Source organism: Ischnura elegans, chromosome 6 (genome assembly GCF_921293095.1).
Source record: "Ischnura elegans chromosome 6, ioIscEleg1.1, whole genome shotgun sequence".
Lineage (NCBI taxonomy): Eukaryota > Metazoa > Arthropoda > Insecta > Odonata > Coenagrionidae > Ischnura > Ischnura elegans.
In genome coordinates, this window is record NC_060251.1 from 115185138 (window position 1) to 115203678 (window position 18541).

An 18541-nucleotide genomic window follows, 5' to 3' on the forward strand; every position below is an offset into this window, starting at 1 on the left:
CTAATTAGTAATCTTTAGAAATCTCTACTTTATATTGTGGATCAAATTTTCCGAGTTATATTTTACGTAAACGAAAGATAATGTCTATACTTTATGTCAAATTTCACGTGAAAAACGGGTCGGCCATTTTGCGTTGTAAAACCTGACAGATGAGAGCTAATATCTTCAAAAGTCATTGAAAGTATAGGCAAAGCACCAGATCAAAGGAATATTGCGTTTTTTATTCCATAAAACTCATACCAACGCATAACCACTTGGATAAATTCAAGGATTTTTTGAGGAAAAATGATATCTCACGTGGCATTGAAAAATTGGTCATGTTTGGGCCTCTGTATCTCACTTAAGGTTTGTATTTATGCAAAATGGCATATAGATCTATATCTGGTAATGATTTATGAGTATTTACGCTAAGTTTTAAGTCTCTATCCCCAAAAAGGTCATTTTGGACTTTATTCCAGCTTTTTCCGATTTCGGAACAGTGTGCGCCGGGTAGGAAGACGATCGGCCGCCGCGGCTGGAGTAAAGGTATTCGGCGCCCACGTCGACAACTATAGTGTATTCGGCAAGCTGAAACTACCAGGCCAAGGCATTAGAATGACTTATCGGCTTTAAAAACTGCATTATTACATGACTTTCATGATAGCGCTTCCTGTCGGCAGATTGCTGGACCTACTAGCCTCGAAAGCTCTGTCCTTAACTACTCGACTCGACATTCGTAATGCCACTCGAAACGCTCGAGTCGAGTACCAACTACTCGATCGACTTGAATTTTCGAGTACTCGCACATCCCTGGAAGATGTGTTTTGTTAATACGATTACGTGGCGCAAAAATTCAAATGACTGTTGGAAACGCGGTCGTATATTTTGTTATTTGAAGTACTACTGGAATCGGAATCGATTTTTCACCTTGGCAAGTACTCGTTTTCGATTCCGGTTCTTGGTCGAGAATCGAGGAATCGAAGAATCGAGGAATCGAACCGACCCATCACTAATAAAATTGATTGTTTGAGGCGTAACTTGGTGTAAGCGATTCATAATTAACATTAAAAAGAAGAACTTTGTACTTTCACATTAATATTTATTCCCGACCATGGTTTTAACGTTAGATGTCATGCACTTGAGTTGAATGCACTTGACCAAGATGATAGAAGGGATGGCACAAAGAAGGCACATAGGTAGTGGATGTACGATTATCTTACTTGACATGTAGCACACCAATGCGTGCCGTGGATGGCTCCAGTAGCATGAGTAGAAGCGGCTCCAGAATGCGCGACGCATCTCCACGCAGGAGGGAATGCAGCAGCCAAGCCTCGGTGCGAAGACGAGCGGGGGATGCTGGGAGCAATGCCAGAGCATCAAGGCATCGCAAAAGGGCTCGATCAAAGGAGCGGCCACTGCTGCGATCTCCCAGCAACGGAACTCGACTCCCAGACATGGTCTCCACATCACGGCCCAAATGCCAGAGAGCAGTAAAGCGATCAAAAGACTCGGTGCTGCCTGCAATAACACCAACAATAACCCTCGTTAGGGGAGCGTAGAATAGACCAGGTGAAAAGGACATTCCTCAGAAAGGGGAGTCTTCTCACGGAAGAAAATACATGCATCGAAGAAAGGAAGCAGTTCATTGGAGCTTACGTTTGGAGTATGCTTCTTTACCAGAGTTCCCACTCAAGCTAAATTATAAAATTCACGGTTTTTTCCAGGTTTTCACGGTGTCTAATATAAATATTGTCTTATTCACGGTCTGTTGATAAGCCATTTTAGGCAGAAATATTGATGACGTAACAATCACCGCCCGCACGTTAACTAAAAATTTATCAACAGCGACAGGCACCATGAATTAAAACCTAGCAATGAAAGTGCTATTTCTCATGACGGTACCTATCGATATCAGAATTTAGGTGAAGCTTAAGGTTGTGAGTGACAAAATGGAGGGAGCAGTGAGGTAGGGAAGTAAAGAAGTATTTTTCACCAGGGTTAATGAACACTTTATTTGCCGGTCTTCCAATCACAGGCTCAAGATCAATGTGTCGTCATGGCACAAAGACCAATAATTGCACTTATACGTGTGGAGATAAATGTGTGGAGAGTGTCCGTATGTGGCTCGGCCTTGAAACAAGATTGAAATATCTTTTTATCTTTTGATCTGTCAATTTTAGTTCTTTTTCTATAACTTTGAGAGATTTTTTAAAGGTTTTATGATGAAATTCACGGCTATTTCCAGGTTTTTTCACGATAGACGAAATTCACGGCTTATTCGTGGTTTTAAGGTTTTCGGAGTTGAGTGGGAGCCCTGTTTACGTTAGTGAGGCATGGACAATGACAGCATCTGAGAAATCAAGGTCGGAAGCTTTCAAAGTGCAGCACTATAGAAGAATGGTGAAGATCAGAATGGTGAATTATGTATTGAGTAATTACATAATGTGGGAATTCTTGGAAAAGAAGGTGAGAAGTCTTTTGAAATCCTTGGGTAGAAAATGGGACAATTTGATCAGCCACATTATAAGACAGAAGTGTCCAGTGAAAATATTCATTGAAAGACAGAGTAACGGCCAAGCCAAGGCCATTCCTCTCTACCACCAAAGTCAAGATGTAGGACAAGTATGAGATACACAGATGAGGTGATGAAGGATGTAGAGTGAGAGAATTATGTAGGTGTTTTAAAGATTAGGTGACAGAAGAACTGAGTGGAGAGCTGCACCAAACTAACCTTAAGATTGATGATTATTAATGATGGTGATGATTGGAGAGTAGATTTTTCAAATCATAAAACACGTTATAAAAATAGGGATGAGCAAATCGAATAGTTCAATGTCATGAATATTTAAGTATTTTTGGAACTTGATAATCAAGAAGGGAATTAAAATTGAAAAAAAAGAGGAAGAAATTAAGAGTAGGCATGAATATGCAGCTTTGAAAGTTTGGCAGTAATTGACATCTATATCTCGTCATTGAAGATATATTTTGCATTGTGAACATAACTAACTAAAATGGTACAGTAAGTTTGAATTATTCATTGTTACAGTACAATTCAATTTTACAGGCGATTGAGTTTTCATACTCCATCCGCTAAATCTATGCCTATGAGTATTAGGATGTACGGAAATGAAATGATTCAATAGCTAGAAAACAGAAAAATACTTTTGTCAAGAGTTTTGAGGCATTATGAGACATTAAAATTATTTTTTATTTTATCAACATACTCAAGCAAAAATTTCATACTCAAGCTCAAAATTTGCATTTGGAAATTAAGAACTTGACCCTTATCTATAAATAAAAATGAAGTCATAGAATAATCAGTCAATAACAAGTATATAAGTAATCTTCTTACTCCATGGGGAGTCAGGCTGTGGGAGGAGAGGGGTGAGAACGTAAGGGAGATTCATAGGGGAAGTCTAAATAGTACTTTGGCACCTTTTAACTTACGTCTCGACATGACTTAACAAAGTGAACTGTTACCTCTATCAACTTCAACATTGATGTGCTTCACTCTAATTAGACAGTAAGAAAAAGAACTTACCAAGGTTGACCATAGATTCTAGAATGACATCTTCGACCACATCACTGCAACCATCAGGAACTGCGTTGTGGAGGAGATACAAGAGGCGCACAGCCCACGGTCGGGCGGAGCCTTGCCGCCCCAAGCAGCTCCACAGCGATTCCGCCACAGAATGAAAGACATTGGTTCTGTGCTCCAAGAAATGGAAGTGGTATGGGGTGAGGAGGGGGACAATGACCACAGAGACTACACCCCTGTCGGCTCCACTCGGGGAAGTCGGAATGGTACCATCCCGAGTGGTGTTTGGAATACCTCTGCCATCATCTGCAATTAAAAGAATAGGGTGGCTTCCTATTATTATTATTTTATTACCTAAATCGAAAGATTATTAATCCTGAAGTACACATGTCACACTTTAAGATTTTTTAACGATGATATCGATATTTTGCGATTAAATGAAAAGCGAAAATTTTCAAGTGCATGAAAACGCGGCAGCTAAGAATGAATGCTGGGAAAAGCCTGTGTGACATCATTCTGGTTCCTGCTGCCACAAAGTGAGGTGACCTTGGGGCGAGAATATGTGCGCCGCAGGCTGCTAGCAGGTAGCGCTTGGCTTAAATAAGGATTATTAATACCTTATCAAATGAATGAAACTTTCCAACCTTAGACAATTTTAATAAGTGATTATTAAGAGATGTTTCCCTGAGCTATGTGCCTCATGCAAGCATTGTTAATCTCAGACGGTGTAAAACTCCTATCTGCTCGTATAGAAACTAGATCCATGTGACGTCACGTGGAGTGGCATCGCATGGGCGCCAATCTGGCCTTTTTTAAATGAGGTTAAAATTGACCATTGCCATTCGTCTAAACTGGGTTTTCTTAAACCAAATACTTTGTATATTATGAATACACTAATGGTGGGTAACGAATCGCAACCAATGCCTTTCGTTTTCTTTGGTGAAAGAAACTACCCTATTGCTTTATATACTTTTATTCATATCGTATACAGTTAGGAATTGGACAAGGGTTTACGTACATCCTTTTACGCCCTGATGAAATGAACCTCCTTCAAGCCCTGATGACGATGGACGACTCGGCCATCGAAACGTCAGCAGAGATGGAGAACCTTATCCGGTGGCAATCCCGAATAAACTTCAACAACATCATACGCCGGGAAAACCTCAGATCTTTCTTCAAGGTGTTAAAGCCATTAAAAAGATTCCATTATCAACATAGGCATAGTGAAATAAGTCCCCCTTATTATAAATTTATTATGTATTTTATGATTGATGATGACAAGATATATTTTATGATTTGCTTGACTATAAAAGCTTCCCTTATTCCAGACAGCAAAGATCTATAGGTAAATAATTAGGATCACTATATTACTTAAAATATCATTAAACCCTGAATCATACTGCCCATTTATGATAATTCAGCATCGCCCTTCAATGTTTGACCAAGATTTAAACTGTAGCCTTGCCCAATCTGAAAGAAATCCTCATCTCTCCAAACAGTGGCTTGTCTCCGAAAATTTCCCCAATGCACCTTCTGAAGTTAGGCAAAATTTTTCAAATGAAATCAGACAAATTTTATGAATGTTTGATGATGGCACAACCAAATAACCCCTTAAACTATTTACGTACTATTTAAACTGTGCAAAAGACAGTTGAATTGGTTCGTTCATTAGAGAACCTCTGGTGAAAAATTCTTTAGAAGTAAATGAAGAATGATCACAGTTTTCTCGGTCGATTTGGATGGAAGCTCTACTTCTAAATGCATTCAAACATTTTTTCCCTTATCTGAGAGAGGCTATGAAACAATTGCCACAATATCACTACAGTAAGCTTGGTTTGAAGCTCAATTCAAAGTTCACAAGATAAAAGCCGTCATAAAACAAAGTTTGGTTAAAATTAAGTGAACTTCCAGCCCCCTTAACTTTGTTCCATTCAGACTGTAATGTATATCTAAATACGGGATATGTATTTTAACATATTGTTCATCAAATGAGGCAAAATCATCGGCAAATTTTGGGGCAAAATTACTCAAATTTTTAAGTTTGCATGCAAGCAAATGACCACATAAAATTTATCCCTCTGAAAAATAAATAAGTTATTATAAAACAATACCAAAGGAACAAAGAAAACAGTGTCTTACCAGAGTTTCCAAAGTGAAGTTCTTCCCTCTGAGTGAAACAATCTGGGGAAGTCAAGGTGACAGATCGAAGAAGAGCAATTAGGTCGAGGAAGGTTGCCACACTGGTCAGCTGGATCGAAGAGTTGGATTCGCCCATGCAGCAGCAAACGAGGAGCACTTGAAGCCAATGGGGAAGGTTGGAGTCTTTGACGTCCTCGCTGGTGAGGGAGGTGAGGGCAGGGAAGCCAGGGCAACAGTAGGTTGGGAAGGTTGAGAGTTCCACCAGTAGACTGCATGCTCGACGCACTGCCTCCTCCAAGAGTTCTGACTCAGCTTTCCTGAATTTGACAATGCCACTGATTTTATCAATGCTATCTAAGGGAATCACCTGACCTGCCTCCTTCACTTTACCACTCCTGGACGACTGAAGCTTCTCTGAGGAATTATTACCATCCTTCCTCAAAACAAATTTTTCATCCGTGGTACTGGAATGATTATTCAGATTTCTGGAAGGTCTAACATTTTTTGCACTCCTTTGTTCGTGCAAATTTTCATCACCTATACACTTTTGAAGTAGGTTCATTAAATACTGAGTTCTATCCTTGTCGGTTTCATTGCGTGGTAATAGGAGAAGGGTGAACAATAATAACACATCAATCTTGCTATCAAACACACGCGAGCAGGTGAACTTAACATAAAAATCTTCGTACTGTCTCAAACACTCCTGCATCACAGACTGCTGCCTGTGACCCGCAGAGGAAACTCCAAAAGCCTCAGCGTCATTGTGCACACCCTCTATCCACAGGTCTTCACTGTTCCCAGCCTCGACTGCACTTTCAAAAGTATCGTCGGTGGTGTCTTTAAGACTCTCCCCCTCCCCATCAGACATGTCTGCTTCACTGCCATGCCTTTTGTCGAACACATCAGATGCTGAGCGACTCCTACTGACACTATGCTTTGGTTTCAGATCTTTGGTATCAGAGAACTCTAAGTCCATCCCGTCACCTTCCGAGTGTTTCCTAACCACTTGGCCATTGCTTAAGCTCGGTTGGACAGGAATTTTGTACCCTCCATTCCTGGAGGTATCTGACACAGATGTTGATTTCTTTGGTGGCAAGCTGTCTTGCTGGAAATTAGAAGACGGCTGAACTTTGGATAGTATTTTTTGGCACAATCCTAGGGAGCTTGTGATATCATTAAGAGACAGTATGCTGCAATACGAGATTAGGATGGTAATGACTTTGAGAAACAGCTCTGGTAAGTGCTCTGTTGGGATTTCTACGTACGTCTCTAGGGACACCATGTCTAGAAGAAACTCCGTCAAGGCACACACTTCTAGGACATCTGGGCAAGGGGCACCAACAGGTTTTACCACCCCAACACTTGCGTTTGATGAATTTAAATGTTTTGAAGAGCCTGGGTCCATCCCTTTAGCCCTCAAGTCACCATAATTTTGACTTTTCCCAGATGTCGACATGGAGCCATTAACACAATGATCAGACACAGATGTGGGGGTAGAGGTTGTAATACTCTGCTTTTCTTTGATATTTTTACAGGCAGTCTCAAACATGGACCCAGCATATTGCCAAATATAAAATGGCTCTAAGGTACTAAACAGCAGATTGGCTGTCTTCAACAGTTCTTGGCTTCCTTTGTAGGAGGTGGATTTTGGGGCAGCATCAGGTTTGGCTGTTCTGTGAGGGTCACTCTTGCAAGACTCCCCAATACAACTCACCTCGCATGCTAGATACAAAGTCCTGCAGGCAAAAAAACATGAAAATTTACCATCAAAACATTGAAAATTCATCCAAAGATTTAAAATAAATAGCACATTTCAAATAAACTCTCATCTATGATATTGCTATCTAAATTCCAAGACTTTTCCAAGTTGTTCATCCTAGAATTAATTATTTTTCCATATCTTCACTAAAAACCTTTTTATTCATAGGAATAGAAGGCATAAAAACTTGGCTATTAACTGGGAAATGAAAAAACTACAATGGCTGTAACAGGGCAAACTCACTCCCACTCTACAAAAAATGCAACGGACACTAAGACATTAAAGTTAGACAAAACATTTTATTAGAGGAAATCAATTTCCTCTCACTACCCTGTTATGGCCATTGGAGTTTTTTCATTCCCCAGTTGACCTTGAGGCCATAGAGCTCACCTTTTTATCTAACTTGGCTATTTCTTCTATTCCTATGATAAAGGATTCCCACAAAGTTTCACCCGCTACTATTAATTCTTTTTTATTCAATTTTTTAAACTACTGTACAATTATTCGCATGCCAAAGATTTTTTCCTTTGGGTTCCAAGAGTGCTGATGAGGCCCCTTTTAAACTATACACAATATATGCACAGAGAGAGAGAGAGAGCAATACTCTTCACAGTGTCAGAGTGACTAATCAGGCAACCTTAACATTTCGTATGTTGAGGTGCAACTGTGCGTTTAGTGCGACCTATCCGTGAATTCTCCCGGCCAACAGGACTAAAATCATCCATTACAAGGGTGGAGTATGACCCAGTCATGGGTTATACTCCTTGTAGACTCGATGGTTCCAAGCCAAATGGCCAACCATCCACAACTTAGTCCACCACTTACAATCAGAGTGCAACTTTGTAAGAAATGCAGACACTCTGTGCACTGTATGATCCCACTCTTTATAAGTCAGTTCAGAATGGAGTTTAAGATAAAAAAATAGGATTGGTGCCACCTGAATTGGCACACCCAGGTAGCTCCTCACAATACTCGTCTCAATCTAATACCCAGGTTGTGAAAGCCCAGAAATTAGAGGTATCAAGTCACTGCAAGGGTGTGTGACACAATCTTGAGGCAATTTACCGGAAGAGCCTCACACTATAGGGCCTCTAGTGTAGTACTAAGTCGCAGTGGGCCCTCCACTTTCCCTACTCCTGCTCTCGTAGGCAGAAGGCCCCAAACCTCACCTTAACTCTTGAGAATGGTGCTGAGGCACTGAAACCAATCAAGGTCAATTAAAATGTTTGGAAAAGTATGAAGTTCGTGTTTAAATTCAGTTTCGGGGCAGGAAGAAGAATGTACTGTGACCCACTGGTGGGTCACACGGGGCAGAATGAAGTACACCTGAGACACACCACTTGGTTCAACTGCAGTCTGAACTAAGTATGGGAGATTTAACTTCACAGCGAATGTGCTAAGGAAGGAAATGCCAATTTTGTTTAAAATGGGGGTAAAGCTGAGATAGAGAGGAGGAAGGGCTCACCAACTTTTTATAACACTACAAATGAAGACACTTGGAGTCAAGTGATTTTTCTGTTCATTCTATGATATAAAACAATGATATCTTGGGTTCTACAATTATTCCTTTGGAACATGAATTTTTTTAAACATATACCAACTTACCTAAATACTTCATAAAGAATGTCATCTAAAATGAGTGGCCCAATGTCAGGCTTGTCCAAAAGAGATACTAGGAGCCTATACGGCCTCAGGTCGGGAACAGATTCATTCAGGCACGTATGTAAAACTACTTTGATGGCCTGAAATAAGAATATTCATTTTTTTAAACAAATTTTAAAGATCATGAGACAGTTCAAAACCATGCTTATATAAAGAGAAAATTTAAACTTATATTTAAACTTATTATTTATAAATAATACAGGTAACAGGCAAAAAGGCTTCCTAGATTTTGACTAGTAGTGCCATATTAATTTTTACAGCCACACCATGAATGGCCAATTATGCATCGTTGGGTTGTCACTCCCAATTTTGTTTATGGATAAAATTCCAGAGATAAAATATTACCAGCTTTACCCAGGACACAGGATGCCCTGATTTCCAACCAGAAAACACCTAAAAGCGCACCAAATTTTTTCTAGACCTTATCTGAGTGAGATGGTACCATCAATCAGGCATAAAATGCAACAAGATTGCATTCATTAAATTTAATTTTGTGGGCAGTAGTTGCTTCTGCAAGTTACATCCATTTTTGAGATGAGCAGTATTTTACTAATACAGCATATGTCTATATTGTGCCATATTTACACATGATAACTCAATACATGGAACATTTTAATACACAGAACGCAGTTGGATGTGGCCCGTAACCTTGTGGGTGATTCTGTAACGGTACCCTTGGTAAGGCCCAGGCATGGAGCCAGGAATTCCTTTCGAAGGTGCTAGTGTGGTATGCGGGAAACCCACATTGGTAGCTTCTTTCAACTCCCATGCATCAGAAAACCAAAATTTTCATTACGTAAGCTACAACTTCCATTTGCATAATGCTGAAATTTGTGGGAAATGTTGATTTTTACCGAAATGGCCAGAGACATTACAGCTTGGTCTATGTAGATGTTAGTTTCCAAAATATTTAAGACTTATCAAAAAATGTTAAGCTTAAGGACACTGGGAGTAGTAGTTAATGTAATCCAATTTTGAGAAAATTTCAAATCTGATACCCTGTTCTCAGTGCTAAACTTTTGACAGTTTAGAGGAAGTAAGATGATAAGTGCCCCCTGGGAAAAATGCCTCCTAATGGGAGAACTGATTTAGCTCAACATCTTCATTGGTTGATTTATCTAACTCAATGCACTGATTGCCAAGGGAAAAAAATCCCCCTCGACAGTGAATCAAAATTAAAAGTCATTGCATAAGTGTCAAGGGGGTAGGTGTAAGTACCTAATTTTTTAGCCCTTACTTTGAGACAGACACTGTGCAGACCATTTCACTATCCAGGCTCCTAAGTTCCCATTACAATTTTACCGAGGACCATGTTGTGAGATGTAAGACCCTTGTGGTCCACCCAAGGGGACAACACAAAGAGAATATGCATATGGGCTTCCAAGAAGCCACAGCCAAGAGCCATGAAATTGGGTAGAATTGTCTTGTAAATTTGTTCAAACCAAGTTTCAAATGAAATGTCCAACATAGGGTGCCATCTTGCTCCCACAGAATCACCAAATATTAAGAGGAGAGATCAAGACCTCGGTAGTTTAAATGGTTAACCACTTACTTCCATGGCTTCTTCATTTTTTTCCAGAACAAAAAATCCCTAGATTACAGACTCTCGCTGTTTGACATTTTCTATCAGATAAGAACTTAAAAGTCCTTAATAGTTTTGGCAGTTCATTCCTAGTATGATCACGGTTAATATACTCCACAATAGTTAGGGAAGCTATTTTGTGTCCCAGTCAAGGAGGAGCATTTTTCCTGAGTACAGTGGAACCTCGTTAAAGCGAGTACGGGCTATAGCGACACTCCCGCTATAACGAGAGATGAGCAGTATTTTATGCAGATGCACCCTCAATTGACCCTATAATAAGCGTGTTAAAAAATTCGTTTTTACAAGACCCTTTTGGTGTTGGCTCTCGCCATACCGAGGGTTTCACCGCCGGAAGACTTTCATCAAGACTCCTTAACCTCTGTAATTGCTAGCGATCTGTTAGAAATGAAGTTGATGGAGTGCTCAGTCTCAAATTTATGTGGTAAACTGTCGTTCGATAAATAAGTAGTTAATTTTGGTGAAAATATTGTGGCATTAGCATTCGCGAATGCTTCATCTTATTTTGTTCCTCGGGTGGCAGAAAGCAGTCGGCAGCATACCCGCACGTCCGTGAGTTGCGTGAATAGAAAGCATTTGATGGCAGGCAGTCACCATGGCCAAAAAAACACCAAACACGTCTAAGCGAGAAAATAAAAATAAAGGAGTAATATGAGAGTGTCGAAATTAATTAATCTTCCTATTCGCTCTGAAAATTAAAAAAAAAAAAAAAACAAAAGCGCCCAAGGAATGCAGACGATGAAGAGTTATAAGGAGATTTGTTCGGGTGGTTTTGCCCATTCAAATCTGCGGGAACTTCTGAGAAAGAGGCTACGCCCAAGCCTAAAGCGGATTATTTCAAGGATAGATTGCGAATCGAGAATTTTAAGAGTGCGGAAGGTTGATTATACTAATGCGAAGCACCAAAGCGTTATCTCCCCTCATAATTGCTGGTGATGCCAGCGGTGTAAACCCGAAGTCGAGGAAGAAAGGACTCCGATCATAAGTATCTTTAGAAGTATTCCCCGCGTCATATAACATAGACGAAACAGAACTTTTTTTTACATACAACTCCCCGAAAAAACCCTTGCAGTATGAGGTATTTCTTGCAATGATGCCTCTAAAGGTAGGTAGTGCGCCTTAGCGATGATGTAGGATGTACGAAGCAATGATACTCAGCGTGAATTGTCCGGATGGACGTATTTATTCTCCGTTGCGGATTTACAAGGGTGAACTATTCGCGTCAGTGGTCGGAGTCGTACTGGCGCTCTCTTTTGTCACGTGGGTAGCCGAGCATCCCCTGGTGGCCGCTGGAAGAACTCACAGAACAATTAACTCTCGTTTGCAGTGCCGTGGTAAACTCGGTGTGTTATTTAAAATACGTCGCGAGCGTAACACTCAAAAAGAAACTTTTTTTCAAAACGGCAATTTTAATCACATCATTTTTCAAGCTTAGCAAACTTTTTACCGTAGATGATGAAGATATTACATTATCTGATAGAAAAAAGTCTTCCAAGGCGGCAGCGTTATACAACCTTCCACCGTTTTCGCCTGTAGAAACAAATGTAATGCGTTATTTCACTTCACTGCCGCTTAACGTACAGAAACAATAAACATACACCAATGGAAACATTTGAGGCATTAAATAACCGCGATACTGTTTCATCAGTTAATTTTTGAATTTTCAGTGGAAAATACCAAAATAATAGAATGATCACGTAAATGAACTAATTAAGTGCATAGAAAAATGGCTTCCTCGGTAGTGAATTGGCATAATAATTGACGAAACAATGCTTTCCATGATTTTTATTCAGTGCGGCGCTTATAAATTGTTTGAATAGTTAGTCGTTGTTTGAGTAAGGAAATTTAGTGATGCAAAAAAAACATCGCCTTTCGTCTGGATTTATGCTTACGTTTATCGGATAGATGTTTATCTGTCGCCGCACCATTCCTGTTCCTTTATATCTGTTCGCAACAGGTATATTGGCTATTATTTGCTACACCTCCGGTAAAGCGACAATTCGCTATAGCGAGTGTTTATTAGTGCACCGTGGGGTGTCGTTATATCGAGGTTGCACTGTACCTAGTTTCCTTCCTGTATTGACTACTTAATAAATCTGTAACACCACTACACCCTTTTTCCGAACTGATGGTGGCTGGGTGGAAAATAGCAAGTAGCCAATCAGAAGTGCTGCCCCTTCCACCGCTCCGTTCCCCTCCACCCCCTTCCCTTTTCTGCTCTGCTCCCCCATCCGGCCGCCCAGCGTTACCAGCCTTGGGAATATCGGTACTTTCGGGGGCGGCGGAAGATTCTCGGACTAACGCTGTGCGACCTCCACAGATTCGGTTTGGCAACACTGCTACCTGGAGAGCGATCTGCACTGCACGGAGTTCGAAGGGAGACTGCGGGCTCCCAAAACCTTTCTCCTGTCGCTCTTCTGTGATTGGCTAGAATATTGGGTGGGTTTTGAGCAAGCTCTAGATCAGCCGTCGTCAGTTCAGAAAAATGGTATAGGTGTTACAAACATATTATTTTTTAATCGTCATCGCCCTGAAAACAGTGCTGTTTCGAAACAAGGATCACTCACACCCATGCCCTGGATAAGGGCAACCCACCCAAGCGGGACTCGAACCCATGACCTTCGGTTCAGCAGGCGAGGACTTTCACGTGCCACCTCTGAGGCAAGCTTTTTTGTACTTGTTGAACTTTCAAAGCATCAAACTACGCACAGACTCTCATTTTATATTTAGCGAAAGTGTTCAATTAAAACTAAGAGAATGATGATGATAAAAAAACTAGCAACTTACCTGGATTAGCATATCACGAGAATAAAGGTCAAAATAAGGATTAGAGGAACTCAGGCTATTATCCAAAATTTTACTTCTTTTAACTAAAGGATGTTCTGAGCTCATCAGGGTCATATTCACTTCCGATCCAAGCAGCCAAGCAAATAACCTCCTGCATTAAAAAGGTCAAACAATAATTAGCTATGCAATAAATGATAATAATGATAGCAGAGCAATGAAAAAATCAAAGGCTTTGATGGACAAAATATTAAAATTGAGCTTTTCATAATGAAAAAGCTTATTGCTTGCCAACAACTTATGAATAGTAACATCTGCAAAGTTTACAATATGGATTATTGGCATTTAAATTTCTTAAGTCACTTATTATGAGGAAATATGTAACAGTAAAATGAGAATTGGAGCAGAAGTAGAGAGAAATATACAAAAAGTCAACAAGAGATTGAAAAATTACAGTTTCACAAATAAAACATTAAAATCCTCAAACAAATAAACATAGGGGTTCAAATAAATCATTTGAGCTAAACTGATTTCATTAACCTTTTTTTTAACATGATTTTAATTATACAGAGATCATGGCTCATATTAGCTCAAAGACACTTCTTGCAGCTCATATCAAAATTAAACTGCTATTTCCAACTAAGAAGGTTTATTACTTCCAAATGGCAGTTCTCACCGATTTAGAGACATATCCCTTCGAAGAACAGTGGTCAAAGCAGCTGTGACTAATCGCCCTTGATCACTTCGTACGAGATGGCTGCTATGCATAGGGAATCCAACCATTAAAAGATCTAGAGTACTCCTCTGCACCAGAACACTGGAATCTTGCAATGCAGCACATAAGGCACTAACCTGCAATGTTGATGACAATAACTTTAACAGCATGGCGTTGTAAAAAAAACAATTGTTCCGCAGCTATATTCATTTACGTGTAAAAAAAGTAGTTTAACAAGGTTCACACCAACTTTCAGTTTCCTGCATTTCTAGACCAAAGTTTTTAAATTTCAGTTTCCTGCGTTTCCAGACCAAAGTTTTTAAATTTCCCTGAGTTAATTTCATTGATTAAACAGTCATTTATAGGGATTTTGGAGGAGTATGGAAGCCTAGTGGGCAGAGTGCTTAGCTGCTGATCGAGGGGACCAAATCATGGGTGAAGCCTTGAGACACTCCAAAACAAAATCCTCGAAGTGTGAGGTGGCCTATGGAAAGGAACTCGGCCCAACTACCCCGAATGTGAGATAGCCACACGTTTGCGGCTAAGTCCAGCTAGAGCTCTACCCTCACCTACACACACAAACCTTCAGTTTGAATCACTGATTGAGTGTTAAGTGATGCCCTCACAGTCCGGGCATTTCCATCCTTGATGTAACGAAAAGCTAAGTACTTTCTTGAAGAGGCTAATTCTGTTTTCGGTCAAAAATACCACATTTCTCCGAATATAGCTCCTCCCTAATTTTGAGGCTTGAGTTTCAGGAAAAAATATTTTAAAAATAGGTTTGAATATATTCCCCCCTTTACTTTTACCATGGGCATTTTCGGAAAAAAGGGGGGACTATATTCAGACAAATACGGCACGTACGTTGATAACAGTGGCAGGTTTAATTACAGGAAGTGCAGTAGTTTGTATCTGTTTAACCCAAAGAGCAAGGATTAGTAGAGGTTGTGAAGCTAGAGACCTCTTCAGCAAATAGGTGTACGGTCCATCATATGCATAACGTGAGACGGGGGATTGGGTTGGTGTGGTGGCTAGAGTGATGGCTTTTCATCCTATGGGCTCGGGTTCAAATTCTGGCGTTGACAGGGAATTTTCAGAGATTGCCCAATCCTTCCTTGAATGTTGTGTGGAGGATATTTCAAGTGCAGAACTCTGTCCGTCGGATGGGACGTTAAGCTGTGGTCTCCTTGGAACCTTTCATAAAATGCAGGCCAACACCAACACCAAGTTTCTCTCCACCCTTCCTGCCATAGCCTTCCCTCATGGTGCAAATGACCTCATCTGTCTGTTGCCTCATCCAAATACCATTATACGAGAGATGAGAAAGTTACACATCAATGAAATCCAGAGGAAAAATTAAGCACATATCAAAATCAAATAAATACATCAAAGCATGGGAGCCAGGTAGCCTAGTGGGCAGAGCGCTTAGCTGCTGATCAAGGTGTTCAAATCGTGGGCAAAGTCTTTGGAAACTCCCAAATGAAATCCTCGTGTGCAAGTGTGAGGTGTCCCACAGGGTAAGGAACTGGATCCCGTATCGTGTATGCGTGAAATTCACAAGTCTCTGTCTTAGTTTGAGGCAAACTTTACCCTTACATATGTATCTAAGCCACCTTCAAGGTGGAATCACTGAATGAGTGATATAGGGATTTTATGCCAAAATGCAGCAAGGAATATTAAGAAATAAAGTAAAGTAGCATCGAGTACTGAAGAAGAACTGAGCCAGTACAGGGGAGCAGAGCACTCCAAAAAAACAAATTATTTTATTTCTAAAATAGAAAATTTCCGTCGCCAAACAATAGCTAGCAGAGATGTTCAACTAATTTAAAAAAAAATGAACAAAATGAAAGTGGTAAGTAATCCAAGAAAATCCTTATGAATATTTCAAATAAAAAAATAGGGTTAAGAATATTATCCATTTTAGAGGGTTTGTAATTTGCATCAATGGATCATCTGATGATCAGAGTTACTTTGAGCTAAATGAGTGCAATACTTTTCAAGGTATTGGTTAAAAAAATAAATGCATATTTAGGATAACTTGACATTTTTTCACCATGGTAATTGGGCAATGGGAAAATATTTTACAGAGCTATTTCAGAAAATAAAAGGGCAAGAACAGGAAACTGAAAATTTGATCTTAATTTGTGTAATCTCTAACAAGAATGAAGGTAAGAATGCATGAAGCACCTCATCTTAAAATTTTTATAATGATTTTGCCACACTATCGATTTTCCTCATTTTTTTAGTTGCACATTCAGCCCTCCACTAAGATTTTGAAAAAATTTGGATCGTATGTCTAAGATAGTGTCCCACATAGCAGAAATACGTCTCGGATACATCTCTGAGACTTCTCCGAGGTATCACTATGTCCAGCGTTGTATCCAGTATCACACCAATAATTTAACAGCTCTGTTCAACGTGAGCGCGGGACACAGCTGCATCAGGAGGCTGACGTTATGCTGCCACTCAAAAAAACTTTTTCTGTCTTCACCAACGCTACCTAATAAGGTCATTGCTTCCCTGCTACTTTTTTCTATTGCATATCTGCCTCTCTTAGAAAGAGTTCATATTTTTTCAGCAGTTCTTTCCATCAATGAGTGGCTTTCCCTGAACGAGAAAATGAACTCTAATGAAATCATAAACTTGTTAAAGTGGGTGAAACTTTGGCACTCACAGTATAAGGGGAAATTAATTAATGAATGGATAAGATAATTGAATTCTTCATTACCTATTCGTAACCCTTCCATAAACTAAATTAATTTAATAAATAGCAACTTTGTATCTGTGTGACCGAACCCAACAATAACAGTTCTTCATGAGGAATTTAAATAGAGGTGAGATTCTTTTTTTTGGTAGGTAGTCCAGTAGATTAATGCATATATATCAAGGAATGAAGCTGACAGCATAACAAGCAAAAATTTACCACAAATTTTTATGAATACCTATTGCAAGTATAAGTATTTTATGAAAAATAGTTGCATAGAGAGCAGCTTTCACATTTATGAATATGACATTGTACCAGAGGAAGGAGCAAAACAAATGGCAATAAAAAAATAGCTAAAAATAAAATTTAAGTTCTTACCATAACATCAATGTTGGTGCCCATTACATGAAGCTGGTCCTCCATGGATAACTTTTTATTGAAATGAGACAAAACAAACAAAATAGCTGGGAGGCGAATGGCTACATTCGATGCGAGACATTCCCAGAGACACCCATAGAAGTGGCTACCACCAACACCATCACATACTTTTTCAAGTAGCGAATTTGTCCTGTGTAAAAAAAATTATTAGACCCCAATTCGCAACTGCAGTTTAATATTTTCATTCAATTTACCTCTCTTCAGCAGTCATACCAACCTTTCAAAATAATCCGAACCTTCTTCCAGACCCGGCAGGACGCCATTCAAAAAACCACTCAAGCCTGGCCTCAGCCTTTCTCCCAGTGGTACAAAATGTGTTTCATAAACAGTTAACAAAGACGGACGAACGTTCATGGCAGCATGACCAAGCAGAGGGAATAACCCTATAAACATCAAGAAGGCAGAAATTGGATCAAGGTCGGTAAGGATGATGTTATAATCACCACAGAGTTTTTCATAGTTAGGGTGCAACAAAGTCTCATGAAATATCAGCACGTACCTGCACTGTAGATAAATAATTCATGGCTCAGCCTATTTGTTCCCATGCATTTGAATATTATGTCGTAAGTTTCTAAAGCTTTCAAATGAACTCCAGACGGGAGGGCAGGGTGCATGCACTGAGCCAAACGTTTACTGATCTTAATCCTTCTTGGAATAACAGGAAACTTCATGTGGTTCAGCAGCACCTAAAAATTATGGATATTATAGGTGACCTATCAAATGAGGAATTTTTCTACAGCAATGACTTACCTTATTGAGTTTGCCCAATGCAGATATGAGGTCAGCCCATTCACTGGTATATTCGAAACTTTTTAAGGCTTTGTCCACAGCAGACACATACCTACAATCATAGAAATAATCAAAAAGTTGTACATACTGACGTGCTCGTGAATGCCAAGCTTAAAATAAATCTAATCAACAAAACATGCCAGTCACTCACACTCTGTACTTCGAGTCTTTCATTAGCTCGTACTCCTCCAAAGCTATGCAACTCATTTTTGAAAGGATGTATTATCTTCTTCAGGAAAAAATGTTTCACACCCCACACTTTCACAGTTTATAGCTCCATAGTTCAACACACAAAATTTATAAAGCGAGCTTCCTATGACATTGTTAATACCAAGTCATACCTTTGCATATTTACATATACGACAACCCTACGACACCATTGACATTACGTGATGTGATTGCTTTAAATAACAATTGCAGAACGATAAGCGGAA

General features: G+C 39.7%; 1 protein-coding gene across 3 annotated transcripts in view; it reads right to left on the bottom strand.

The window, feature by feature from the left end:
* Positions 1 to 18485, bottom strand: part of LOC124161535 (protein dopey-1 homolog) — a 92484-nt gene extending 73999 nt beyond the window's left edge. For all 3 annotated transcript variants that reach the window (XM_046537903.1, XM_046537902.1, XM_046537901.1), the window contains exons 1-11: positions 18259 to 18485; positions 18069 to 18159; positions 17818 to 18004; positions 17536 to 17701; positions 17259 to 17448; positions 14138 to 14313; positions 13465 to 13615; positions 9021 to 9157; positions 5657 to 7392; positions 3521 to 3823; positions 1200 to 1497 (exon numbers count right to left, since the gene is read on the bottom strand). In XM_046537903.1, the coding sequence (XP_046393859.1) occupies positions 1200 to 1497; positions 3521 to 3823; positions 5657 to 7392; positions 9021 to 9157; positions 13465 to 13615; positions 14138 to 14313; positions 17259 to 17448; positions 17536 to 17701; positions 17818 to 18004; positions 18069 to 18159; positions 18259 to 18314 (3491 nt within the window). In that variant the 5' untranslated portion in view covers positions 18315 to 18485. The remainder of the gene's footprint in view (positions 1 to 1199; positions 1498 to 3520; positions 3824 to 5656; positions 7393 to 9020; positions 9158 to 13464; positions 13616 to 14137; positions 14314 to 17258; positions 17449 to 17535; positions 17702 to 17817; positions 18005 to 18068; positions 18160 to 18258) is intronic.
* Positions 18486 to 18541: the final 56 nt, after the last annotated feature.